General features: G+C 53.8%; 11 protein-coding genes across 11 annotated transcripts; 4 read left to right on the plus strand and 7 right to left on the minus strand.

The window, feature by feature from the left end:
* Nucleotides 1–648: 648 nt before the first annotated feature.
* A1O7_01025 (uncharacterized protein) lies at nt 649–1,600 on the plus strand (the record flags this gene model as incomplete). Its single annotated transcript, XM_007755064.1, has 3 exons — nt 649–891; nt 931–1,258; nt 1,347–1,600. The coding sequence occupies 3 exons, from the start codon at nt 649–651 to the stop codon at nt 1,598–1,600; spliced, it is 825 nt and encodes a 274-aa protein (XP_007753254.1).
* A 222-nt stretch (nt 1,601–1,822) lies between these two features.
* On the minus strand, nt 1,823–2,611 carry A1O7_01026 (uncharacterized protein; the record flags this gene model as incomplete). Its single annotated transcript, XM_007755065.1, has 1 exon — nt 1,823–2,611. The coding sequence occupies one exon, from the start codon at nt 2,609–2,611 to the stop codon at nt 1,823–1,825; it is 789 nt and encodes a 262-aa protein (XP_007753255.1).
* A 686-nt stretch (nt 2,612–3,297) lies between these two features.
* On the plus strand, nt 3,298–5,337 carry A1O7_01027 (uncharacterized protein; the record flags this gene model as incomplete). The annotated part of the gene is made up of 1 exon (XM_007755066.1): nt 3,298–5,337. One exon carries the CDS (start codon nt 3,298–3,300, stop codon nt 5,335–5,337), a length of 2,040 nt encoding a protein of 679 aa, XP_007753256.1.
* A 1,383-nt stretch (nt 5,338–6,720) lies between these two features.
* Nucleotides 6,721–7,995, plus strand: A1O7_01028 (uncharacterized protein; the record flags this gene model as incomplete). The annotated part of the gene is made up of 1 exon (XM_007755067.1): nt 6,721–7,995. One exon carries the CDS (start codon nt 6,721–6,723, stop codon nt 7,993–7,995), a length of 1,275 nt encoding a protein of 424 aa, XP_007753257.1.
* A 446-nt stretch (nt 7,996–8,441) lies between these two features.
* A1O7_01029 (uncharacterized protein) lies at nt 8,442–12,431 on the minus strand (the record flags this gene model as incomplete). Its single annotated transcript, XM_007755068.1, has 1 exon — nt 8,442–12,431. The coding sequence occupies one exon, from the start codon at nt 12,429–12,431 to the stop codon at nt 8,442–8,444; it is 3,990 nt and encodes a 1,329-aa protein (XP_007753258.1).
* Nucleotides 12,432–13,148: 717 nt separating this feature from the next.
* Nucleotides 13,149–14,225, minus strand: A1O7_01030 (uncharacterized protein; the record flags this gene model as incomplete). The annotated part of the gene is made up of 3 exons (XM_007755069.1): nt 13,149–13,805; nt 13,867–13,949; nt 14,006–14,225. The coding sequence occupies 3 exons, from the start codon at nt 14,223–14,225 to the stop codon at nt 13,149–13,151; spliced, it is 960 nt and encodes a 319-aa protein (XP_007753259.1).
* A 1,206-nt stretch (nt 14,226–15,431) lies between these two features.
* Nucleotides 15,432–16,150, minus strand: A1O7_01031 (mortality factor 4-like protein 1; the record flags this gene model as incomplete). The annotated part of the gene is made up of 3 exons (XM_007755070.1): nt 15,432–15,578; nt 15,667–15,780; nt 15,842–16,150. 3 exons carry the CDS (start codon nt 16,148–16,150, stop codon nt 15,432–15,434), a joined length of 570 nt encoding a protein of 189 aa, XP_007753260.1.
* Nucleotides 16,151–16,273: 123 nt separating this feature from the next.
* A1O7_01032 (uncharacterized protein) lies at nt 16,274–18,944 on the minus strand (the record flags this gene model as incomplete). Its single annotated transcript, XM_007755071.1, has 3 exons — nt 16,274–18,121; nt 18,253–18,496; nt 18,772–18,944. 3 exons carry the CDS (start codon nt 18,942–18,944, stop codon nt 16,274–16,276), a joined length of 2,265 nt encoding a protein of 754 aa, XP_007753261.1.
* A 1,575-nt stretch (nt 18,945–20,519) lies between these two features.
* Nucleotides 20,520–21,368, plus strand: A1O7_01033 (uncharacterized protein; the record flags this gene model as incomplete). The annotated part of the gene is made up of 1 exon (XM_007755072.1): nt 20,520–21,368. One exon carries the CDS (start codon nt 20,520–20,522, stop codon nt 21,366–21,368), a length of 849 nt encoding a protein of 282 aa, XP_007753262.1.
* Nucleotides 21,369–21,835: 467 nt separating this feature from the next.
* On the minus strand, nt 21,836–23,060 carry A1O7_01034 (fructose-1,6-bisphosphatase; the record flags this gene model as incomplete). Its single annotated transcript, XM_007755073.1, has 4 exons — nt 21,836–22,282; nt 22,336–22,408; nt 22,464–22,868; nt 22,927–23,060. 4 exons carry the CDS (start codon nt 23,058–23,060, stop codon nt 21,836–21,838), a joined length of 1,059 nt encoding a protein of 352 aa, XP_007753263.1.
* Nucleotides 23,061–23,790: 730 nt separating this feature from the next.
* Nucleotides 23,791–25,748, minus strand: A1O7_01035 (uncharacterized protein; the record flags this gene model as incomplete). The annotated part of the gene is made up of 7 exons (XM_007755074.1): nt 23,791–23,830; nt 23,890–24,086; nt 24,141–24,330; nt 24,406–24,458; nt 24,512–24,873; nt 25,225–25,492; nt 25,569–25,748. The coding sequence occupies 7 exons, from the start codon at nt 25,746–25,748 to the stop codon at nt 23,791–23,793; spliced, it is 1,290 nt and encodes a 429-aa protein (XP_007753264.1).
* Nucleotides 25,749–25,957: the final 209 nt, after the last annotated feature.

A 25,957-nucleotide genomic window follows, 5' to 3' on the forward strand; every position in this document is an offset into this window, starting at 1 on the left:
TCGGGGACGTAAGTGTTAAGTCCACAAGTACTCCGTAGAATGCAGTGAATGGATGTATGCATAAAGGTATGCACGAAAGACTTGTCCTCATCCAGACCAGCTAGAGGAGGACGCATACATATAGCCCCACGGGCTGTTTGGGCTCTTGGTCAAACATACAAAGGAAGTGAGAGGTGAGCAGGTTCCTTGATCGAACACAACATATTGGCGGAGAATGTGATGCTGTACCTCTGACGTGTCCCCTACAACCGCCTTATACTCTCAGCGACTCGAGTAGGTCCAGTTGGATATATGCTATCATAGATTCACCACCGCTACCACCTCTACCATCTCATTTCGAAGTGAGACGGTTTCTCAACATTTCATTGGCTCTCCGTCGCCTCGCTTTCTGGACGCTGACTCATAACCACGGCACGCCCGCTGTTGGATTGTAGGTACTCATGTTCTAACACAGGCGTCGACATTGCGCAAATTATCTTGAGACGAAGGATCAGGTGATTGGAAACGGGCGCTGAGCAGCGTCACAAGCAGGTAGGAGGTGGATAGTTCAAAGCTGAATCCGCAACCACGTGGACGTCCAGAAAGCCACCGGCTTCTTCAGACAGAACTTATCGAGGTCGACAGGCGCTGCTACCGAGTTGACCGAAGATGGAGCCTCTCTCATTGTTACCCGGCTCCGAGGTCGCAGTCAAGCCGATCACATCCGAGGCCGACCTGCCCTTCTGCGCACGTTTGGCTGACAGAGCCGTGAAACCGGACCCATTCCATGAGTTCAAGGCTCGGTACAGTTCGCAGAACGTATACGAAGAGACACTGCAGAAATTGACCGAGTCACTGCGCGACGATCGAGGGAAGTATTGTTTGCTCAAGGCCGTCGTGCCGGCTTCATCGGTTATTGCGTCGGGGCAGAGCAAAGAGCAGACATCGTAGCGGTCTGGAGCGGACGACGCTGAGATCATCGTAGGGTTTGCGCAATGGCGGCGTGGCTATGTCGAAGTCCCCAAAATGGATCCTTTCGCGACACGCAAAGCTCCAGAGACGAATACAAGTCTTGATATAGGTATACCATGCGTGGCTAGCGCTGAAGCAAAAGAGCACGGTACACCTGGTGCGGATACAACGGACCTAGGTTCAGTGGCTGGTGCGAAAGTCCAAAACCCCCGAAAGACACAGCCCTTCTACTCCAATCCACACGATGAACTCGCACGGAAACTGATGAACACATATATCGGCACTATGCGAGGGAAGAGGCATGTGTGTAAGTCCAGGCTGGCCCACTCTGTATCTTGGTCCGCTTTCGTATTCTTGAGCTCGGACGTAACTGACCATGAAATCCATGTCCTCAGATCTCCACCGCCTGATCGTAGACCCTTCTTATCAGCGTCAAGGCATCGGGCAGAAACTGCTCAACTGGGGAATCGAGACAGCCGACCGGGAGAATATTGGCGCATGGCTCTTCTGTCGGCCAGCTGGGTATAAGCTGTACGAGCGAAACGGGTGGAAGGCTCTTCTTACGACTGAGGTAGACGTACCCGACGAAGATTTGATAGTTCCGCCTGTTGTGGTGATGTTAAGGCCGCCTGCCGGACACGGTGGATAGTGAGACTGATGTTCAGATATAAGACATGCGGTTGTTTCTCGGGCTCAGGCTTTATCTCTCACATATCAGCACAAAGGGTGCGGCACCAGTAAGTCGAGGCATAACACCTGTGCGGCTCTCGCGCGATTCACATCCTGAACAAGCTCGGCTGAAGTACTTCGCGCCGAGTAAATGGGAGTGGCGAGAGGACGTCCCATTGCCAATTTCTGCAAGCACAAAAAATCAAGTCCTCTTCTTCGTGGCATTCATGGTCGTTGCAACCTTGAAGGCGGAGGAGATCTCCACAAAGGCCGTGTACAGAACCCAGAGGGGTATGAAGACCCACAACGTATTGAAGAACACCAGGTATAACCAGAGGTAGACTGGATCATCTCCTGCAAGTGCAGTGTTGCCGCTAAGCCATTCTGGTGCAAAAGTCATGAACCCTCCATACAACTCTCCGGTTGCCAGCGCAATGACAGTGAACCAGAGTGCCGGTAGATATCGACCTTTGAGAGCCTCGTCTGCCGAATTGGTGACCTTTGTTATCAGATAGCATATGTACACCGCGGCAGGTCCAGCCAAGCCGACAGTAAGTATTTCCAGCGAGATGACCGTCAGGTCTGCTCCACCCCATCGTCGATCGGCTTTTGCATATTCTTGCCACAACCTCGCCATTGGCGCTTGCGAGTATAGGGCACCGTAGCGTCGGTCAGGTCGATTGTACAAGTAGGCTTGTGGCTCCCCGCCCCAGGCCGCCGGGTGCGAGATGTCTGGTGTTCTGGCAGGTAACTGCTGGTAGGAGAAGAAGCAGTGGTAAAGGTAGCTGCCCTCGATGATAAAGTGGGTCAGAAAGTCGTATGCATGCCACAAGAAGAGAAAGTACAGCTTCCTAGGCGTGGACTTGGGGAGAGCGTAAGCTGCTAATACCTGCGCCGACGGCATCAGGGAAAAGGCAATGGCGAGAGAGAAAGCAGTGCCGGCATCGAGCTTGAATGGTGGGCTTGCGGCCATCACCACGGCAGAGGCCATCGCGATTGCTCGGAGTGCCGATAGAGAGAGGAGAGGGGGAGCTGGCCAGATGTGCTGAGTGAAGCCTGTTCCAAGAAGACAGACGTTCTAACTGCCTCGTCGAACGGCCGATCACTAAATCAAATGCAGGAACCAACGGGTTGGTGATTACGGAGAAGTCGGGCTCGCCTAACCAGACCTAAGGAAGGCCCCAGGCTGTTTTTGGTCAAGGCCGGGCCAAGCCCTAGGAGGAAGTCCTTCCCCAGCTTTTCCAGCCAAACAGCCTCCCATCGTCTGGCTGCGCCCCGCGGTTGGGACTGCAACCCCACGCAGAACGAATAACATTTCACTCAGAACGAGGGGCTCGAGGGGCTCGAGGGGCTTGAGCCTAGTATTGGCACGCCTATTCTGGAGCATCGCGTTCAGCTCATCACACGACGCACATGGCTTGTTCCTGTCTGGACGATGTCATCCTCTGCTCTTCCCTTCCGGCACCCTGAAGCCTCCTCATGCCGTCGCGGTGACTAGACACTTCCTGCCCTCCGATCCTTCGCAGAATGCTCTGTCGCTAATGGCTTTGGGCCCGTGTCTCTCGAACCACTGAGCCGGTCTGGGCGACGCCGCATGACCTGAGCATACATCTCCAGGCCTGGCTCCCCGGCTTTCGTCTTTTGAGAGTCAGGACGGGTCTCGCGGATATCTCATGAATGGCTGACGGTTGGGAAGCTCAGCCTGAGACCGGCACTGAAGCCCAAACAGCAGCCGAACCACTCCAGTCACTGCTGCCATGCGATGCATGCAGGAAACGCAAGGTGAGGTGCAGCAAAGAAGAGCCTTGCGACCGATGTGTCGCGGCTGGGCTGTGGTGCACAAGAGACATTGTGCGAAAGAAGAGGGGCCCAAAGAAGGGTTCAGGCTCCGTGATTGCAAAGCTGCGAGATGAGAGCCAGGCATCGTCACCGCAAGATCAGACCCTACCTCCATTCGACCTATCTCCCTTGCAGCTGCAGATGCCTGCCTTGACCCGGACAGGGACCAACGACGTCCCATTGGAATCGCCACTGACCTCTCCAACCACTTCCCCCTTCGGCGAGACATATGGACCGACGATAGATCCTTTGAACGTCCCACGCTCTGTTCCTGTGATTCAAAATGGCACCGGTTTGGATCCTACCTCGCATACAGCATTTGCACAAGCAGGGATCCAATTTCGCGCCTCGTGGCAGATGCAGCCTTCCGAGCTTTTGCAGTTCCAAGCGCCTTTGTCGCCGAATGGATACATGTCAATAAGTGATCTCGCGCATGAAATATTCCAAGAGCCGCATTCTTCAATTCCACAGGACCCCCCTGCTAGGTCCATCATCCAGACGCCTTCAAGGACCTCCACTCCACTCACCAAACCCACATCGTTGGACGCATTATTGACCGGTATTCCCAGCGGCGGCGTTTCTCCATCTCCAACCACGGCCAGCTCGCCAAACCCGCTATATGGACCTAAATACCTGTATCGGAGTGATTCTGGGGATTTCCAGAATCCGTATCAGGCACAGATACAAGCCCTCGCTGCCGAGTTCGAGTTGTCGGCATATTTGATGACACAATGCATTCGCCAATACTTCCGACATCTCTATCCGATACGTCCGACGATCCACGAAGGTTCATTGCTTCTCCGACTTAATCGACATGACGAACTATCTAATGAAGAGAAGATTCTCATCCTGTCGATCTGTGCCAATACAGTTCTTCATGCAGCCCCGCAATCTGACCTCTCCTTGGACAAGAAGATGCAACTAGGGAAGCAGTTCGTGGAACTATGCCTCTTTTTACGTCGGCAGTATGACTGGGCCGAAACAGCCACCCTCTTGTCGATACAAGCTAGCTACCATATCTCTGTTGCGCTTTTTGAGCTCAAGAGACCCCGGGCTCATCATTTCTACCTGCGAGAGGCCATCTCTATGTCTATTGAGCAGGGTCTCCATCTTGAATCTACCTATGTTGGCATGGACCAGGTCCAAGCAATCTGCTCTCGGCGCACTTTTGCGCTCTTGTTTATTACGGAACGAGGCTTGGCCATTCTCCGCAACAAACCAGCCCAAATGTGCCGCTTGCCCCCGCTCTCCACGGAATACTTCGACGACCAGGATGGAGTCATCCTCGCTGGCTTTGCTGCTCTAGTCAATTTATTCTCTGTGCTGGACGAGAAATTCGTCCGTCTCTGGAGCTCAACATCACTCGACTCTGAGTCTTCCGGGTTCGAACCTTATGAGAACATAGCGGCGATTCAACACTCACTAAACGAGATGTCCTTTGAGAACTTCCACATGACGGACATACAAAAAGCAGACGTGCTTATCACACATCAATGGTTGCGTCTAATCTTTTGGCAGGCCTCTATGCGTCAGGGTCTAATCAGCTACAGTGCGCCTGATCCCATATTTTCCTCCACCTATCCTATCACCATCGCAAAGAGCCTGCATGCCATGATTGCGGATATTAGCCACAGTGCAATCCTCGTTCACGGCCTCGGGATATTCGAGAAGCTCTTTGAAGTTGCATATACGCTGATGGATGCCTTGACTATTGCCAACGCAAATTGGTCTGAGAGCCAGGAGCTACGTTACCTTTTCGATGTTCTGAATGCGAGTCCGAACAGTCAAAGCATCTATGTCAAGATGCTGAGAACAAAGATCGAGACAGAACGGAGCCCGGCAGCCAGTCCTCCACATCAGAGATCAGGCGTGTTGTAGTTGATATATACGAGAGCAACGACTCTGGGATATACGAGGGATGATTCCAATGGGTCTGAAGCTGCGGAGTATGGAATCATTGAACAACATACCCTGGGATAATGATGCATCGGATCGGCGATGCTATGTGCTGTCTTCAAATATTAACAACAGCAGTTCTGAACCACCATTACGGTCTACATATTAATTCTCGCAAGTCTCCAACATCTGCCGTTCACCATAGCTGGACTATAGCACAGATGATCAAAGTCTTCACACGCTCCTGCAGTCTGCACAAGACATTCTCATTCAAGCCTGGGCTAGCGTGACAAGCTTTCCGCCATGGAGTCTATACCCAAGCTTGCGGCCGCGGGGTGGAGATGGGCGCCATGAGCGGCAGCCTCCCAGCCACCCTCTCCTGATCGTCAAACTCACCACGAAGAGCACGTCCTCTCTGGCTGGCAAAGCACCAGCCTCTGTGGGAGCTGCATCACGGGTCGTCTATCTGAAAGCGTGTATTCCCACAAAGTAGGAGAGACTCTGTTATCTGCCGCAGCATCTTTATGCACAATCCAAGGTTGCAACCTTCCATTCTCAAGGCAGGGAGGGAAGGGACGGCGCATCACACCTTGTAGACGTACTGTGCGGAGATCGGACCGCCCTATGTCGGCGGTTTTGGCTTATCACAATTCATCCTCTAACTGGGGTTTGCTCTTACATATCTCTCACGTCTTTTAGAGTTTGTGCTACGGAACTCATCTAGTCGAGTTTTATAGCTAGCAAGTAACGAAATAGCTGGTCTAGCAGAGGAAATGAAGACGAGAATGAAGGGAGTTTGAAGATGCACAATGCCGTGAGTAGGAAGAGTCGGGCTGCCCAGCCAGTGGCATCTGTGTGAGTAGTCATGTCTTTGCATACTTCGCCTGTTGACGGAGTACACAGCGGTAGACGGCATAATTAAGTCTCCGTGGAGCGGGCGAGTGTGGCGGGGTACCCGTATTAGGAGTCCGCAGATGGGAATCGATTTGCCCATACACAGTACTTGAGTTTCCGCCGTCCCGCTTTTGAGCATACATTGAGCCAACGGGAGGTGATGCAGAGTTACAAGCCCCATGGCACCCGCCTCACGTGGAGCCGACGGCGCCACAGGTTGGACCAAGCAGGAGGTGGGCAACTCAGGCCAAGTGCCAAACGCCGGTACTTTCACTCCGCCAGTGACAAAGAGTCACCGTGACCTCATCGTGAAACAAAACTCGCGTTCGTAGTGCCTGGCAGGCAGCATCCAATGCATGCCAGTTTCCTCCCTACTAATAAAAGATAATTACCTTGGTTCCTCTCTCATCATCGTTCTACCTCCCAGTCTAACTCCACCACAGGACATCCACAAGCTACCGTACAGTCAGAATGTCGACCCCAACCAATGGATATCTGGCCGAAAAGGTGCCTGTCGTCGAGGTGCTCCCGGCGCCAGCGACGTCTACCCGTACGCCTCCAGCAACACGCAGCAGCCTGGCCTGCCGCTTGTTCAAAGGTGGCTTTGCCGTCATCAGCGTCCTGCTCGTTCTGAGACTCCTCCATCTCGGCTTCGACGCCTTCCCCCGCGGCTGCCACGGGCTGGGAGCGCACAAGTCTTCCGACTACCGTCCTCTCGATGACGGTGGTCACCAGCACCCATTTCCACCAATTGGGGACTGGAAGCCCTTTCAAGGTACTACTCACTTTGAATTCGAGCCCGCCGTTGCGTCTGGCTTCTCCGTCCGTGGAACCCAAGCCTTTGGCAAAGTCGTTTTTGAGACCTCCAAACTATCGGACAAAGTCGTCATCGACTTGGACATCAAGACCAGCAAGAAGGACAAGGATGGCCAAGTCACAGTCGAGGAAAAGAATGGCTACCTCACCGTGGACACACCTACCACGGGCAAAATGGAGACCTACTCCTCCGCCAGGATCCAGATCCCCTCTAACATCATTGGCAAGTTCGTAATGCCAGAGTTCCAGGTCGATGTTCCTCGTCACATGGTCGACTTCAGTGGTCTTCCCGAGTCCCTCGAGATCGACACGTTCAAGGTCCGCATCGGCCAAGGATTCGTCAAACCCGGGCCTGTACACACCAACACAACGACGATCTCTATTGGCAATGGCGCGCTGAAAGGCTCCCTTATCCACGCTACCTACGAGACCAACATTGATGTCGCTCACGGCAACGTCACCCTCGACATTCCTGACATCTCATCCGGCAACCAGGGCGCCACAAAAATCCACCTCGGCAACGGGCACCTGAAAGGCACGTTCTCCGTCTACAACTCCACCACCGTGGACGTGGGCTCGGGCGGTATCTACATCGGCGTTGACTTCAAACACTCCGACCCCCGCGCCAGCTTGTCGACGAAGATTGCGGCCGGAGACTCACGTGTGTACGTCAACTCTATCGCCGCCGAGCGTCTGCTCGAATCATCGCACACATCCATCAACGGCGACCAATTGATCACATACCCGTCCAACTTCCAGGGCACGATTGATGCGAGAGGTGTCTTGGGCGACATCAAACTTGCAGGCAAGGATCTTGCAGTTGAAAAGGTCGTCGGAGGTCTTGTGGGCCGACAGGGAGACAGCGACCGGAATAGCGTCAGCGTCAAGTCTGTCAGGGGCAAGCTGGACATTCTCGTCGGAGATGAGTAGCGGACGGCAGAAAAGGAGAAGCTCTGCCTGATTGACTATCATTACCCGAAGGCGAACGTCGTGGCCGAGAGTCAAGGTAGGCGGGCAGAGACGCATATCACCTCGGTCCTGGCACCTGGGATGGATGCATGTAGTGATTGTATGGTACTGTATTATAGTTGTGGCCTATGACAGCGAGTCAGGCTACCATCAAAAGTGATCGGGAGGTTTCGACAGAACTATGAATCCCTTTTTCAATCTTGTTTCCTGTGGCCCACCAACACTGACAGTGACAGCAACAACACACTATCGCATTGCATATCCAATCGGTAATAGCAGCTCTGTATGCCACAGCCTTGTTCGTAGCATATATCGTCTATATACACACAAGAGTACCCAAAGTCACGTCACATAGACATGACAATCACGATGTCAGACTTTTCCGATTATATATATCGTCACTGCCTTCATCGACCCAATCCAACGGACTTGCCCACGCCAGCGAGGTATCCCCCTCCAGCCTTTGCCGCGTTAATCCCCGTCTCTCCAGCCCTGCCGGCCACGTTGGCCGCCGAGCTCGCGACCCCTTTCGGGACTCCGACTCCGACTCCAGCTCCAGGCAGCGAGGGTGCCGAGCTTTCACCTTGTCGTTGCGCCGATGTGGGACCACCACTTTGCTTGGACGCGCCATCACTTGCTGTCCCTTTCCCCGTCCCCGTGCCTGTCCCTTTTCCTGGCCCTGATCCAGATCCAGAACCAGTGATGTTATTCCCCGCGCGCTTGCCCGCGCTCGATACAGCGCCGACCGCTTGACTCGCCGTGCCAGCGGCCGCGGCACCAGCATTCCCGGCCTCCTTCGCGGCGCTTCCACCTCCAGTGCTCCCAGACGGTATACTAGCTAACCTCTCACCAATCGCCGCCGGCGTGGGTGGTTGGGGAGTATGCGCCTGCTGCTGGCTTGACGCCCTCCTGGGCCCTAACTTTGGCGGCGGCGGCGGCGGCGATTTGATCCCACTCTCGCTCGCGCTGCTTATTCGCTCTACCAGGTTTGGTGTCGGGACAGATGTAGGAGGGGATTTCACCCCAGAACCAGACATTGCGCGACCGGGTTTTTGTGGCGGGGATTTTGCCCCAGAACCAGATGAGGCGCGATCGAGTTTTGGCGGCGGTGACTTTACGCCGGAAGAAGGGAGGCGGTCGAGTTTCGGAGGAGGGGACTTTAGTCCTGATGGAACTCGTTCCAGGTTGGGTGCAGGAGACTCTATACCGGAAGGGCGACGATCGAGCTTCGCTGAGGGCTTTTTCTCGAGTTTCGGTGGCGCGCTCTTCGCTGCATCGTCGGGGACATCTTTCTTTGCTTCCGAGGGTCGTTTCTGCAGTTTTGGTGGTCCAGGTTTCAGTTCAGGTTTCGGTTCCGGTTTCGGTTTCTTCGTTCCGCCGCCGCCTCCAAAGCCCAAGCTCGACATGCTGGGCAGATAGGATGCCGCTCGCGAGGTATAGCCCTGGCCTGTCTTGGCCGTGGTTTGGGCTCCCTCGGCGACAGTCTGGCCGGCATTCTGAGGACCACTGGTTACCACTTTTCCGGACTCGCCTGCGTTGTTCGTCACCGTATTTGTGGCATTCTGTGCCGTCTGTGCCGCGTTCTGTACAGTCGTGCCTGTAGCGTTGGAGACTTCTTCTGTCTTCTCCTTCACTGGAGCAGGCGTACGATCTTTGGCTTGATGGATTATTGGTGCCTGTTTGGCTGTGCGTTTTGTGGATTTGACGGCGGGATTCTCGGTCGGGTTTAGAGTATTCTCGACAGTCGGTGTGACCACGTCAGAGACGGTCCCTGCCGTGGTTTTGGCGGCGGAGGTGGCTCTATCTGCTCCTTTTGACGCGGATTCCGTAGGCTTTTTTGTAGCTGATTCTACCGGCCGCGATTTGGCTTCCTTTTTACCTTTACCGGGACTCGACAGTAATGGCATGCTTGGTAGGGACGGTAAGTACTGCGAGGCTTGCTGGGCGTAGCTTTGCGCTTGGCTCGTTACCCCCTCTGTAGCCTGCTGCGCTTGGCCCGTTAGCCCCTCTGTAGCCTGCTGCGTTTGGCTCGTTTCCCCCTCTGTTGCTTGCTGCGCTTGGGTCGTCTTGGCCGATTCGAGCGGCACGGATTTCTGCCCTGGGTCAGTCGCCGTCGTGCGGTTAACATATGGCATGCTAGGTAAATGTTTGTAGATATAGGTCGCATAGCTCTCCGTTGACGTTTGAACGTCTTTGGCCGTTTGACCCGCCACGTCGCCAGCCTCGGTAGGGTCCCGAGCAGCCTTTGCGAGGTTGCCGGCGACCTTCTGAGCGTCCTTTCCACTCGGCCCGCTCGGCATGTAGAAGTACTCGATCGCTCTCGTCACCAGGCTCTTCTTGGTCTGCTCCTGGATCTTCTTTTCCAGTTCGTCAGCTTCGGCTTCTCCTTCGGCAGCCTCGTCTACCTTGCCGCCATTCGATTCGCGTCTCAGAAGCCACTTTCTTTGAGCCGCAAGAGATTGCTTCTTCTCTTCTTCCTCCATCTTCGCCAGTTCTTCCTGTTCACGCTCGATGGCAGCCATATCGATATCCTCGAACCCGATCTTCTTCAGGATCGCGCCAATGAGATAGCGGTAGCGCTGATGGCTGCTCACATCTTCGGACACGTCGAAGTTCTCCACCGATGCCAAACCTTCGACCTTTTGTAAGCCGGCAACACCATATTGAATTGCGGACGTGCGGTACATGAACCCGAGGACATAGTCATTGACCGAATAGACGTTGACAAGTCTACCCGCCACCGCACTTCGAAGGACTCTCCAGTCGCTCGTATCGCTTGGTGTCGGAGCGCCGATCAAGACTGCATTTTCGACGAGACCGAATTCCTTACGTTTTGCCAGACTCATCAGGCAGGTGTAGATGACCCGGGCTCCTAGGGAATATCCGATTAGTGTGACTGGTCGTTCCCCTTGGGCGCGGTTGATCAGGGCGTCGGCCAAGACCTCGCCGGCTTTGTCGGCTCGACTTTTAGCGACGCTGAAGGGATTGTCGACGACCCTAGCCACTTTCATCAGCGCCATTGGCCACATCGCTGCTGCAAGATCGGCAAAAATGGTCTGTGCAATGATTTCCTTCTGAGCGTAGCTCCATGCGGCCGACTGCACCATCCCGTTCATGGCATTGCCCAAGTTCAACAACGCTTCAAGCTCGTATTTGAGGGCGAAAATCTCGGCGCCTGTCCCAAGAGACCGCCATGGCTTGACAACTTCTTCTTTCTCGGTCAGCCAGCCAGAAATGCCAATCGTGACGCGAAGCTTGTGGTCGTGTTCGCTGGCTTCCTGGGCGCCTTGGTCTTGGTCTTCACTCGTCTTCTTGCCGCTGCTGCCGTGGATCGGGAGGAACTGAAAGTCCTCAACCTCACGAGCATACGAGTCCATCATCTGGCCTGTCATCCTGCCACCATACGCGCCGAACAGACTTCCAACAAGAACCGAGCTCCCAGCCACAGACCCAAGATAGGCGGCTGCAGATGTTGCGCCCAAGCCCAATCCACCCATTACAGAACCGACACCTGCAGCCACAAGAGGTGCGGCCATGCCGCCGGTGACACCAAGAATGGCAGCTCCCGCGACGGTGGCATACCGGACCCTTCTTTTCCTCGTCTCCTCGTTCTCCTTGACCTTTCTCTTTATCTCGTCGTCTGCCGACATTTCCTTTGCCGCTTCGAGGAGTCCTTTGGCTGTAGCATACTCATCTTGCTCGAAGGTCTTCAGTGGCAATTTCAACGATGAAGTTAGGTTGAGCAAAAGGACGCGAGAGTATGCGTTGTAGTGTTCCAGCGACAAGAGCAGCAAAAGTAGTGAATGGAGAATCAGTGTCCGCTCGCTCATGGCCATCTTGGTCAAGGGAGTCCTCGTCGGCGGGAACAAATCCTTGAACTTGAGATTGATGGTGCGGTTGCCAGCTTCCATCACCTTGCCGGTGGTATTCGGGGCTTGCGGCTTCGCTTTATCGGCCCTTGCACCCTTCTGCATCTGCTCTTGAGCAGTCCTTTCCGAGTTCACGACTTGTCCGACCCGTAAGATGACCTGTTCGCGCCAGTCGTCGAAGGCCTTGAGAGAGTTCTTCTTCAGATTCTTCATTTTTAGTGTCGTAAGGTCCTTTTCCATGTCCGCCTTGAGTTTGCGCTCTCGGTCATAGGCGCCAACGTCGGCGTTCGCAGGGTCCGCCGCCATTAGCTTTTCATCCTCGGTCATTCCGGCCCGAAGAAGCTTCTTGTCCAGACCAGCCATTGCGTCGAAGTTGTCGATGATTAATTTTCGCATTGACTCGGTCGCATTGGCAACGAGTAAAGTCAGGTCGGCGCGCTGGCTCTCGTTCAGAATGGTGTTGAGGTCCGTCTCATCTTTGTTCTTTTGGCCCTCGACGGCCGGCTGAGAGGCTTTTCGCTCTGACATCTCGACTGCCAACTGTCTGAACTACCTGGAGACTAGCGAGATTTTGTGGCGCGAGGGCTGGACGAGAGTCAGGCTCATCAAACTCGGGGCAGCTGAGGCCGGCTTTAGTCAGGTTAAGTCAGCACACACCATTCCCAGCGGCAACGAAGCGGAATAGGCGAGATAGAAGACGTAGATAAGCGAGAAGTAGTCGATCACATTTAAACTCAAGAGCAAGGCAATCGGATGTCGAGGTGTGGCGGTGCAGGCCGATTTAATGGGGAGCCGAAAAGCTGGCAGGATAATGACGTATGACCGCGAGACAAGCTGTAATGGTGCTGGAATTCGACAAGCCAAATCCCTGCAGCCACGATCCTTGCTCCGAGGGTCAATATGCTGCAGAGAACCTTGTGGTGTTTGTGAACCGTGGTAGCGAGAGAGCGGAGAGGAAGTGTTTAAAAGTGTAAATTTCTTACTTCTTCATGGATATCGTTCCATCGTCCAGTCCTTATCCTTGCGTGGGCACGTCGTCTTCTTGGCTTCGCCAATTCCCAAGAACTCACCAAGACCTCTAGAAGCTCAAGTACCCTGGAATTGCATTGCTTGCCAGTTGATCACTCCAGTCGCCTTGCTTGTGCAAATGCTGACAAAAAGCCTGCCAGGAGCCAACCTAAAGAATGGTGCCAAAGCTGTTTCCGTGTCAACTGGACGTACACAACCTTTATCGGGACGTAAAACTTACCCGAACGTCTGCTTGATGCTGCGGACATAGTAGCCTTCCCAGTTTCTCTGCACCACCTCTTCCTGTCCAACAGGCACGCCAGTCCACGTCACCCGCATGTTGGTCACTCGGTCGACATCGTTCTGGTCAAAGACGATCTCCTGAGTGCTCATATGTCCTTCTGGCCATTGAGCTAATCGCCATGTCTGAACCAGCTTCTTAGGTGGATTAAGTTCAACAAACTCTCCGGAGACATTGCCGTCGAAGATGGCGAACTTCCCTCCAGGCTTGGCGCCTTCGAATACTCGAGGAGGTGCGCGTGTGAAAGCTGCCAGTCGCTGTGGGTCGGTGAAGGTCTGATACAGTTCGTCTGCCGTGGTGCGGAATTCATCTGTGGCGGTGACTGTGGTGGTGTTGACGGATGATTTGCCCGACGTCGAGGTGGTGGGAGCAGGCGACAAGGGTTTGCGTTCCTTCTCAGGGTGCCACGTTGGTGTTGCAAAGCCGCTCGACGGATTCGAGCCGGGTGCGTGTTGTAAATCTTTCCCGTGCTCTTCGATCAACGCTGGTCCGAACTTGGAGAAAACTGTTCTCAGTTGCGGAACTAGTTTTGAACGGACTAGATCTTTGACAGGCTGTTTCTCCTTCTTTTCCGAATAGATGTCTATATCGAACTGCAACGATGTTGTTAGTACTCACAACTACGCCTTGCGCCGTCGAGCGACGAGCACATACCACATAGTCATCAGCCTCTGTGTCATATGCGCATTCGGGGACTTTGATGCTGCCGCTGACGTCGGTGCCATCGTCGGTCTTCCCTGCATAAGTATGAGCCCTCTCTTGTCCATGCATCATGCCACCGGCGTGCTCGTACCTTCATACTCGAGCTGCAGCGAAACATCGAAGATCGATATAACTTTCCCTTTCCGCTGGCTCACTTCGACGTCGCCGTCCATTGAGATGAGTTTTGTGATCTTCGCCGACACTCCATTTTCTTCTGCCGAGACTTGTCTGACCTGAGTGTCCAGGTAGTCTTTCGACCAAGGGCCGGCATCTTTGGTGACCCAATGCCAGTTGTTTGGATTGTGGAGCATAACGGAAGGCAAGTTCGGGAGCCGCACTCAGGAGGTTTCAGGAAATATCTATCTCGGCTCGAGTCAGTGTTGAGTTCGGCTAGGAAACTTGATGGAAAACGAGTATGACAAGTGAAATATTCAGACTGTAGGCTAATTGCCATGATGCTGATCCGCATGTAAAGAGTACAAGTCTTCTCAGACTGGTGCCAGCTGGTGTCTCATCATTGTAAACAAAACAGAATGGCGCAATTTCACGTACCTATGCGTGAAAAAGACAAGCCAATGTGTATCAGAATCTGGTGCCGTCGCAAGGCATGAAAAGGATCGCCAACACTAGCTGAACTGGTTGCTCTGCGGTCAACCTGCAGTGCTTGGATAGCGAGCGTATATCAGATGGACATTGTAGCTAAATATCTGAGGACTGACGGGTGCGTGCATGGAAACGTCTAGCACAAGTCGGCCTGTGGGGTTTGCGACTGCGGTACGGAGGAAACAGTACACAGTACTGACTACGGCGTACCATATGCAGACAGAGCACACTCTTGTTAGTGCTCTGCCAAGCCGTAGCGCCGATGGAGGTGGGTAAAATCAAGCGCCCATGGACGTACTGTGTATAGACGACGAATGTCTCGCCTTTTGACTGTGCTCTCACGTACAATAATGCTCGCACAGACACCAGAAAGGTGTATGTTTGTCCCAGTCGTCGCTATTCCATGTGCAGGTGCAAATAGAGACAGTATCACACGCAACAGTGAAGGAGGCGGCCTCTTCTACTCGTTAACTTGTCTTGCAACCAGCCGCCCAAGCCTATTAATTGCCGGCTTTGTTGCGCACAAGAAGGAACTTGAAGAAAGCGGTGTTGAGACATGCCCTTGCATTGTGTATTATCATTGATGCTCAGCGCCAACTGGCCAGTGGGGGCATGACTCTCTGGATGTCGAGGTACCAAGTTGCCAATTGAGTCCATCCTCGATCCCATTTCCAAGCGAGGCTCGCCAGCAACGCCGCTTCCCAATGCACCTCCGCTCCAAGCATCAAGCATCACTTCACGTCATCTTGTGCCCATTCACTTCACAGCTACTGCGCCTTTCCACCTCGGCCCATAGCGCGAGTGACAGGTCTTTCTGCCTGCACTTGAGTGTCCTTCTGGGCGTCTTTTTTCGGGGAAGTTTTCTTCGGAGATTCCTTCTTCTGAGCATCTTTGTTTTTATCTTGCATCCGTTCCTAACGGGCATTCTCAACATACTCGGCACTCGGTTTCTCGTATTTGGCGCAGAAGAACTTGGAGCTATTGCGGGACAGCCAGGTGGAGAATTTGCTCAACTCGGTTTTCAGGCGGGATACAGCTTCAGCGTCCATATTTGTCTGGGCCTGCGTAAGGCATTAGCTTTTACACAACGCGATGGTGAGAGCCTGGCAAAAAGTCCGAGAACATGGTGAATAGAGAGGGAGGACTTACAATCATTTCAGGGAGATTGACAATCATGCGAGTAAGGTGTTCGGCGCCATAGCAGTCACCTGGACCTTTGCCCTCCCAGTCCTTGTACTTGCCGGATTCCCAGAGCTTGCGGACCTGTTGTCAAAAGAGCAACCGTTAGATGGTGCTGTTGCAATGAAACAGATAGATGATATACCTCTGCCAGCTGGCTTCGCTCAAAGCGATAAAGCAAGATCTTTCCCACCGCCTTCTCAAAGTACATTTTCAATCCCGCACAAAATTCCTCCAAGATGTCTGCCTCAGCAGACCCGAGGCGTCGGTTAATCTTCTCTTCGTTGAAATACTCGTCAATGATGAAGTTCGCAGGCGCTTGACTGGGAAGAGGGACGAGAAGCAGTGACTTTGTGACATTCTCCCAGTCGTCGACAAGGAGGTTCTTCAGGTGGTCGGGAACATTTATGCGGATCGACGGGCGCGAATAAAATGCATCTTCCTGTTCGTACATGACCAAGTAAGCATGGGTTATTCCGTGTTCGACGTCAAGATAATAAGGGTTTCAATTCTTGGGCAAGGACATTCAATCCTGGCACATGGATTCGACGTCCAGTGAATGGGGGAAAGAATCAGGCTAATTGGAACGTGGTCGCATGGGCAGCGGGCCATCCTGCGTGTTTGGAGTAGAGATAGATGCTGGTTCAGTCTTGACTCCGTTGCCCTGAGTGGTCCTGGAAAGGTTGCCTGGATTGCCGAGGACATAATGAGCTGTTCCAGAACCAACAACCTCACCTGCGAGCGCCAAATGGTCCAGCGTGGTAAGTTCTGGCTTCGGTGGAATTCTGGCGCGAAGAGGCAATGGCAGATTACTAGCACCCAGACCGGCGAGATCCTGTTGTCTGCTGTGGACACTTGTCGTGCGAATGTATTTCTGTTCACTCCCAATACTGGGATTAGAAGGCGCAAGCTCGGTGGAAACACGGGCAAGTTTGAGCAAAGTATTCGCACCCTCTTTGGCTCGTTCGGTTTCGACTTTGACCATGAACGAATGGATGATTTTGCATCCCTCGTGTTTCTGCCACGTGGTCCAGAAAGGTGAAGAGTCGGGAAGCTTCTTCAGAAGTGTCCAGGGGCGGTAGAGCAAGAGGTCATATCTCAAAAGGGCAAGAAGATCTATGCGAATGTCCTCGAAGACTGCATCCGGTATCAATCTGATTTCCTCATCTCCCCAGCCTTCTGGGAAGCATGTGCCGCTACGATTAACTTTCTTAAGAAGGAGGTGAGGCCATTTCAGAGCGTCAAAGGGTGTGCCAGACCCGGGTGGATCGACCTCTAGCTCAGCATAGTCTGGTGCGCCTTCCACAGACTCTTCAACGTCTGTCTCTGTCGCCTGAGAGTCGCTCTGGTCAATTGGAGAGGTGTAACCAGCGGAATCTGGCCCATCTGCAGCATGAGACTGTCCGGGAAGAGAGTCAATTGTGCCAGAAGAAGGACGCTTGATCGGCTTTGCAGGTGACTTTGCGTGAGCGGCGCTGCGAGTCTTTCTGATAGCAGGACCGGTTGAGGCCGCAGCGGCAGATCTTGTAACGCGACCGGCGACTTTGGCTGAGGCAGTCTTCACGCCATTTTCAGAAATTTCCGCCTGGGACTGAAGGGTGATTCTGGCACTGGACCTGGCAGATACTTTTCGGTCATTCTCGACAGGTGTCATTTCGCTATCCGCACTATCGCCATATTCGCTGCCAGAGAACTCCAGCTTTGCCTTAGGAATGGGCTTTCCAGCAGAGCTGGCCACACAAGATCTTCGAGAGTTGTTCTGAAGAAGAGGGACACCTTCGTCTCCGCTGCTTTCATTTTCCGGATCGCTAGACTCTGGCTTGACCGTTTCGTCATCTTCGGTGTTTGTGGGAGAAGAAGAGCCATCGGACTCAGACGGTGCGGCGGGGCGGCGAAGACGACTTTTCGACACGGAGCGACGTGCTAGCGGGGCGCGGGCAGCTTGAGGACTTGCTATACGGCGAGATTTGTTTACTCGGACTGCAATTCCCTTTCGTGCAACCACTTTGGGCTTCTTGGCCTTGGGCGAATGTTCTGGGGAGACTGCGCTAACTGACAGGCTACTTGGCGCCTTGGTGGTGCGTAGTGCCGAGACAGAAGGCTTTTCACTCTTGAGGGAGTCATCTCTTTCTGGTGCTTTTCTTTTCCTCGTTTTGACAGGTGAGCGGCTCGCGACAAGGGGCATCAATTTTCTGGATCTCTCAATTGCCATACCAGCTTTGATTGCGGCTCTGCGGGGCTGGTACACAAACTGTCGCAGGCCAGCTGGGTCATCTGGCTCTTGTGCGACGGTGTCCATGTTATCATACTCTTCTTCGGCTTCCTCTGACTCTTTGTCCGGATCCATGTTGTCGGTAATAGTGCTAGAGACAGGGGTATTGATGGGTCCTTGGTGTCCGATATCCAAATTGAGGCCAAGAGCGTTCTGCAAGGAATCCGGACTGACGAGAGAAGCAGGATCACGCGTGTCGTCCGATAGGGGCATCATTCCAGGGCAGATTTGATCACGGGGCAAACTCGACAAAGTGCACTTGTGGGACGGGAATCACCACTAACCTTTTCGATATCGTTATCACGAACACGCTTTGATCCTCTACCACCGCCAGCAGGGACTGATGATGTTCTCTCCTCTGAACCTCTTCCAGAACCGATCTCCGAACCTTGACCGCGACGAGACTTCGAGGTAGTCTTGGATACGGCCTTTTGCGCTTGAGTGTGTTCTCGACGGAGTTGGGCTGCTAGTTCACGGTTCTCGTCCGTCCACTTCCGCAAGCGTTCGAATGAGACCCAGTCGTCCCAACTGGAGAAGAAAAGGTTAGCTTGTGGACAACTGAGCATCAATAGGGCCGAGGTGAAGGCGAATCATTTGACGCGCAGCCGGCGGCAGTCAAAAGTACGAAGACAAGAAGTGAATCTCAACTTCGAACTGCGTGTTTCTGAGGGCGGTCACAGTCGGTACATCATTGGCCCTGATTTGAGGAAGACGGGAATATCGTGAGTGAGGGGAGGGCAGAAAAGGACATGGACTCGCAGGCAAGACAATGCAACAGCGACAGCGGAAGGACTGAGACTCACGTGTTCTTCCACCCTTTGTAGTGGATCTTGTACTCAAAAGGAGACTTGGGGTCTTTGGGTTCTGTTCGTCTCAAGTCTTGGATCTTTGCTTCGTACAGAAATTCACCATGAAAGCAAAGCACCTTCTCGTTGTTCTGGTAAGTCGATTTGCTCTCACCGGACTGTGGGGCCATGATATTGCGGAGACAGTCTTTGATCTGAGATTCACGACATGAGGCGATCCGATTCGAGACGGGTTGAGTTTGGGGATACTGTGAGAAGAGGGCTGCAGGTACAAGAAGAAAGATAGTCAGTCGTGGATGAGTGGAAGAGTCGAAGGCTGAGAAGGAGACGAAGTGAGAGAACGAGCCAAGATCGACGCTCATTGGCGGGCCAGAACGCGTCCATTTGCCGGAGTTTCCCCGGCGAGGGCGATGAACAGACGACAATAAACAGGCACGACAAGTAAAAGCATGTCGCAGCCAGTATGAGTGTCTAGCAATCACTGGTTCAGCGATGGATTTGCCATAATGCCGGGACAGAACGCCACGACATCTCGCTCTAAAGACGGCATCTCTGTGGACAAGCACCTCAGAGGCACTGAATCCTCAGCACCACCCTCATTGATGGTTCCCTCTCCAGAACGTCCAACCTCATCTCTACAGAACCCAAACATCAGCCGACCTGCTCATCGGACGTCTTCTCCCACAAAAGCAACCGCAGACATTAGTCCAGCTGTGGCCGCTACACCACTACTTCACCAGGCCCAGCCCGAACAAATTGAGGAACCGAACTGGCGGTTTCTGACCATCTTGGAATTAGAAAACCTCCTGGGATCTGACCATCAAGTGTGCCGACAGCGACGTGAACGATTATAGGGAGATCTTCAGCGTCAACAGAGCCACAAAGAAACCTACAGCGACGCATTCTCCATTGTTACTCCATGGGACCCTGGTGTGCTAGCCGAACTTGAGTACAAGCCGTTGCAAAATCCCTTGACGAGAGAGGAATTCGAAGAGCTTGTGAGACCTAATCACCCAGGTCGTCCGTCTCGACGTGAACGGCCAACCGACCATCTTGGAGAGCACAAGTTCAAACAGCACTTTAAGATCAATCCGAACATTCCGCTTACGTCCTCAGACTTTCCTCTACACCAACTTTACCAAACAATTGACGACGGAGAATCAGCTGGCAAAAGCGGCGTCCGCTTCTGATACTCCTGTCATACCCCTGCCAGCAGAAGAGAGTGGACAAAACGCATCCTGGCTCTCCGGAAACAAGGCACGGCCTCATTAGCAGCGTACAAGGACAAGGCTTGTCATCGTCAGGGACTCGCACTGTCGCTGCAGCGACACGAGCAGCAAGCGGATCAGACGCCAAAAAGGGCAAATCCATTACCTGATTCGGTCGGGGTCGACGTCGACGCGGACGACTGAGCGAGGTGAACGTTAGGAGGGTCACAGATACCTTCCATCATCAGGATAGCAAAGCAGCGCAAGCACGACACGACCGTCAGCAAGTGGAACATAGCAGGTCTCCCACCAGTGGACATTATTCAGGAGAGAGAGCTCCGATTTCAGTGCCTTGAACCCAAACTCGGAGACGGAGTCTCGACGAAAATAAGTGCTCCAATTTCGACCTACAACCTCATCATCGACAAGCGTCCCCCCTATCTCCCCCCCCCCCCCCCCCCCCCCCCACAAACACAATCGCCTGGCCCAACTCAGTTGACACTCGATCAACAACCTCAACCTGGATCTGACTTCAAAATGCCACCGACACAAACGCCGACAACGGCCCATCCCACCGAATCCCAAATCCTCCAATCCTACCTCCTGCACCCCTCCCCCCTGCCCACAATCGTACCATACACGTCCTTCCTGGCCCTGCTGCCAAAACACCAGCCATCCCGCGCCACCGAGCTGAAGCGCCTCTACCGCGACCTGGAGTTCCAACGGGCCGTCACCGTCGACGACATCCGCCGCCGCATCGAAAGAGAATGCAACAAGAGCGTATCCCTCACGGCCCAACTAGCCAGACAGGTCCGCCGGGAAGAGAATTTCAAACAGCAGCGCCAGCGGCAGCAACAACAACAACAAAAAAAGGATCGGAACCGAAGACGGAAGCGCAAGCGAGGTCCAGAAACCGAGCACAATCCCGATCACGACCACGACGACACGTACTCGTACACGTCAGACGACGACGGGGCCGAAACACCCCACCTCGACGTCAACACCCACACCCACATCCAGACCGACACGGCCCTGCACGACGGAGTCCCCCTCTCGAACACGCTACTTCAAGCAACAGGCCCGGGCCCGTCCAAGCACGGCCTGTACCATGACGGCTCATCGCTCCTGCTCGCGATGGACAAAGCGACGCAAGATCTCGGAGTCGAGATCGCGGATCTAGAAGCCGAGATTGCCGACCTGCGCAGGATCTGCGAAGGCACGGTCGGCGGACTGAGTGACTTGCGGTATGGGCGGTTCGGGAGAGCCAGAGGCAGTGGGAATGGGAACGGGAATAGCGTGAACGATGATGTTGGTAACGAAGACGGGGTGGCTGATGAAGTGCTCGGCGCGGTGGAGGAGTTCAAGGCGATGTTGGCGGGCAAATAAGTACCCAGTGTTGAAGGGGCGCGAGGGAGCCATCACATCGCATGGAGGGCCGGTTCCTCGGGTTTGGACGGCTGAGCTGAATATTCTAAGCGGCGTACGTGGTACTTACTCCGTATTCTTGTACTACGGTATTCTTCAATGATAGGTACGCCGACACCAACAGCATTACCATCACCATCACCCTTTCGTTGAGCATGGACGTTAGATAGACCGACGTAGGAAATAGACGACAGGTGATTTGATGTGACTTGATGTGACTTGGTAGGTCCGTCATATCAACATCCAATTAACGCCGTGGCGTACGCCAAATGGTGGGTACATACAGTATCGGCAAGTTCAGAAGTGAGAACCGACATCATCTCCGAGTCAATTGCTTAGTCGTTCTTATAACACGCGCGTGTATGTCCAATTCTCGCCCCTACCTCGGTGCCACCGGAATGTTTCGACCTACACCACTGGTCTCCAACTTACTTGTGCGCATCAACAACCTTTTCCATCTCCTCTTTGCTCCCCATGAATATGCCACTCCGATCGTGGATATGCTCCGGCTTGACCTCCATCATCCGCGTCATGTTGCTGTCCACCGCCATACCACCTGCATTCTCCATGACCATGGCCATGGGAGCACACTCGTACAGGATCCTCAGCTTGCCCTTGGGGGATTTCTTGTCGGCCGGGTACGCGAAGATACCGCCATACAGGAGCGTGCGGTAGGCGTCGGCAACCATGGACCCGATGTATCGAGCCGAGTAGGGCTTGCCGCCTTCCTTGGCCGGGTATTTCAGCGATTCGAAGTAGGCTTTCGTCTTGTCGGTCCAGTAGAGCGAGTTGCCCTCGTTAACCGAGTAGATGGCGCGTTTCTTGGGGATGCGCATGTTCGGATGGGTGAGGATGAACTCGCCGAGAGCATTATCCTGTACGCGCATAGCCGTCAGGACTGATTGGGCTTCTCCAAGGATTCACTTACCAGTGTGAAGCCATTGACTGTGCCACCTTTCATGGTGATGACCAGTTGAGCCGAGGCACCGTACATGGTAAATCTGCTGCTGTTAGCCGCTTGCAGTGTGCACCAGGGTCGTGGTCTTCTGATCTCACCCAGCAGCGAGCAGCTCCGTGCCCGGCATCAGCAGGTCGTCGGGGCTGGGCTTCTTCCCAACAACGCTGTCTGGCAACTTCATGATGCCGAAAATGGTGCCCACACTGACACCGGCGTCCAAATTGCTTGACCCGTCGATTGGATCACAGGCAACAACATATCGCGCATTAGGACTGTCGTCAAAGTATATGACCTCCTCCTCTTCCTCTGACACAAGTGCTCTGCACTTTCCTGAGCCCCGCATGGCTGCCACGAAGAGGTCATTGCCAATCACGTCAAGTTTCTTCTGGTCATCGCCGGTTGTATTTGACGAGCCGGCCAGTCCAGTGAGGTTGATCAACGTGGCTCGTCGAATGTAGTAGGCGATGGATTTAAAGGAAAACTGGAGAGCGTGACATAGTAATCTGCGTGATAGTCAGCTGCAAAGTTCCTGTGGTCAGGTAAATTCTGGTCCGGTCGCACGTGAAGTCACCTGTTGCTTCCTTGTGTTTGTTTTGCTCTTCCGTCAAGTGTCTGGTAAGGGTGATGATGTCTGTGTTGATCTTCTCGGTGCCGGTGCCAGTAGTATGGCCATTACTATCCCCGTTGGTTGCCATATTGCTCGTTATAGGAGATCAGAGGCGACAAGGTCGAGCTGGTAAGGGTGACGTCGAGGGCACGCGATGTATATGAGAATTCGGTGGAAGGGAAGCAGTGACGGTATGGATGCAGACAAGACTGGTTGGAGAATGAGCTGTAGACAAATCGAGATGGAGACGAAACAAGCACAGACAAAAATCCAAGACGTAGGGCTCTAGCAGGAGAAGCTATTCTTTTAATAAGGCGACGTTCATGACAATCAATTCCGACCAGCCCCATCTCGGGTGCTCGTGGCAGAGGGGGAAGCGCATCATTGTCAACATCACTGGTGTCCGAGTCTGGACGTTCGGGAGATGATGCAGGCTCGTCGACTGCGGAGAAGCCACCCACTCCCGCCTCCGACTGCTGGCCATTTGCGATGGTGGATGGGAAGCATTTGATGGGAGATGAGTGGAGGGGAGAGGCAGGGCGAATGGAGGGGCAACTACGGAGTACCGCAGTCGAGCTGATGCAAGCCGAGGAAAGATTCGCCCGGCTCATCCCGAAGGCCAGTCACGTGATTGCGTCTGGAACGCGAGAGAGATAAGAATTACCGCCGCACGACCGTGTCTCCTTCGACCTTTATCACAAGGCACAAGCGCTGCAGCCCATGTGCATTTACCGCAAACAGAATTCACAAAGAGCAAAGGCGAAAGGCCCAACAACCAAACAATTTCCGCACCATGTTCGGTGCACCATTGACCCGAGCTACGGCCGTCGGGTGGTTTCGGAGAGTGTCGCGCAGTATCTAGGGCTAGAATCTTTAGCCCAGGGGGTATCACAAAGATTTTGCTAGCGGCGAGGTACACTGAAAGGATCACCACGATCTCATCAATCACGCCTCGTTCAACTTCTCGGCTCGACGATAAAACGGCGGCAGTGGCTCTAATTTCTGTCTCAACACCCAACACTCGGAAATGCCACACGGCGTTCTTCATCTGGTAGCTCCTGTGCTTGCGGGTGCTGACGCTGAAGACTTGATCGAGTTCTTCGAGAGTCAGGGCCTGTGAAGTACGTTAACATCGCGCACTGAACATCAACGCAAGGCTCGAACCTACCTGGGTCTCGGGCACAAACAGAAGAATCAAACACCACAAGATGATACACCACGAGCCATACCAAGCAAAGGCACCTTGAGGCTTGAAGGCCGTCAGAAGATGCGGCCAGGTGAAACTGAGGATGAAGTTGAAGCACCATGTGGTCGCGATAGCGAATGACATGCCCACATCACGAACGTGCACCGGAAATCTGCGAGCCATGTCAGTTTTCGGTTTCAACAGTCGCTTCGAACGCAGCCGTCGTCTCCGAGTGGGAAGCACCTACGCCTCAGCCGAGTACGTGAAAGGCACAGGGCCTTCACCAGGCGAGTAGAAGACCTGGGAGAACAATATGAGTAAGACGGATGAGAGGAAACCCGATTTCCACACACCTCAAAAAGATACATTCCAGTGGTAACCATGCCGACCCTTGCCTTTGTATTATCGAACCAAAAGCTGAAGCCCGTCCACAGCAATAAAATGGCCAAGAAGGGGAATGTGAACAAGAAGAGATTTCGTCGTCCCCATCGATCAATGGTGAAGACTGCCGGAAGCGCAAAGACCCAGTTGAGGATGCCGGTGCCCATGGATGCGAGCAAGGCCGATGTCGTCGAATAACCCGACTCGATGAAGATAGTGGTCGAGTAGTAGGCCATCACGCTGAGCCCGTACCATTGTTGAGCCGAACATCGTGATCCAAGAGGCCCAGGTTGCTCGGCGGTTTCGCGGTACGGTAAAGAGCTCGACGAATTGCCTGAACAGGTTCTTGCCCTTGTGAGCCTTGCGTTCCAGTTCGACGCCGATGTAGGTGTAGTAAGTGTCTCTTGCTGCCTGCATATCGGTGAATCTCAGGCGGCGACCCCTTTGGAGCCTCAAGGACTCACCCAACACGAATCGAGCCAAGAACAAGTTGACCCATGAGTTTGGCGCGCCCTCCAGATAGAGGCAATAGCGGCAATGAAGCAAGAGATGAAAATGGTGCCGCGGCGAGCAAAGACCTTGTTGCACGGCTCCGTCAGCCAGCAACCCAGGATTGCACAGCACATTAGGACGAGTCAGCTGTCTACCCGAAGAGCAAGGTTGCTGCTGGAAGAACATAACTTACAGTATCGAGCGCCCACAACAAGCCCAGTCAGGTTGTCTACCATGCCCGGCGGAAAGCGGTCCGTGGGGATATTCAATTGCTTTAGGTACAATGCTTGCGCACCATTGTTGACGGTTTCGTCCATCCCTTGTCCGGCTGCTGCTAGTGAGCATATGACTACGAGCCAGTACAGCGTCTTCGGCTGATGCCACCGATGAGTTTGTTCTCTCTTGAGGACTTCTCGGTCCTCTGGCGTCAACTCGAGGATGCCTTCCGTTTCACGAGGGTTCTGAGCCACCGGGGCACCGCGGCGGAAGGCATCGATATGCTCTGCAAGGTTGTTGTCGCCGACAGAAGGCCTCGACCTCCTCAAGGAGTTGCTCCTTGGGGATGCCGCTCAGCGGGTTCTCGAACGCAGCACTCAGTTTGTCCTCATCAACGTCCACGAAGGACCCTTTGCGAGGTCGTGCATCTTCAACGGCAGCGGCGGTTCGCTCACTGTCAACGGAATGCTTTTCGTTTACGGACTTTTCGGTATGAGCCATGTTGCACAATGTGCGCTATGGTCAGTACTTGATCAAGTGTGTACATAATACGAGCAGCGCTGGGAACAAGCGAGGAGGGGGGCATCTACCACATGTGACTACGTTGCTGTGCTCGCATGCCCACCACCGTCAGTGCAGGGGCGGTAACAAGGCTTGCCTATGCAGCCGCTTCGATTCCCGGTGCGCATACTCCCAACAGTTCCCTGATA

Source organism: Cladophialophora yegresii, assembly GCF_000585515.1.
Source record: "Cladophialophora yegresii CBS 114405 chromosome Unknown aczIN-supercont1.1, whole genome shotgun sequence".
Lineage (NCBI taxonomy): Eukaryota > Fungi > Ascomycota > Eurotiomycetes > Chaetothyriales > Herpotrichiellaceae > Cladophialophora > Cladophialophora yegresii.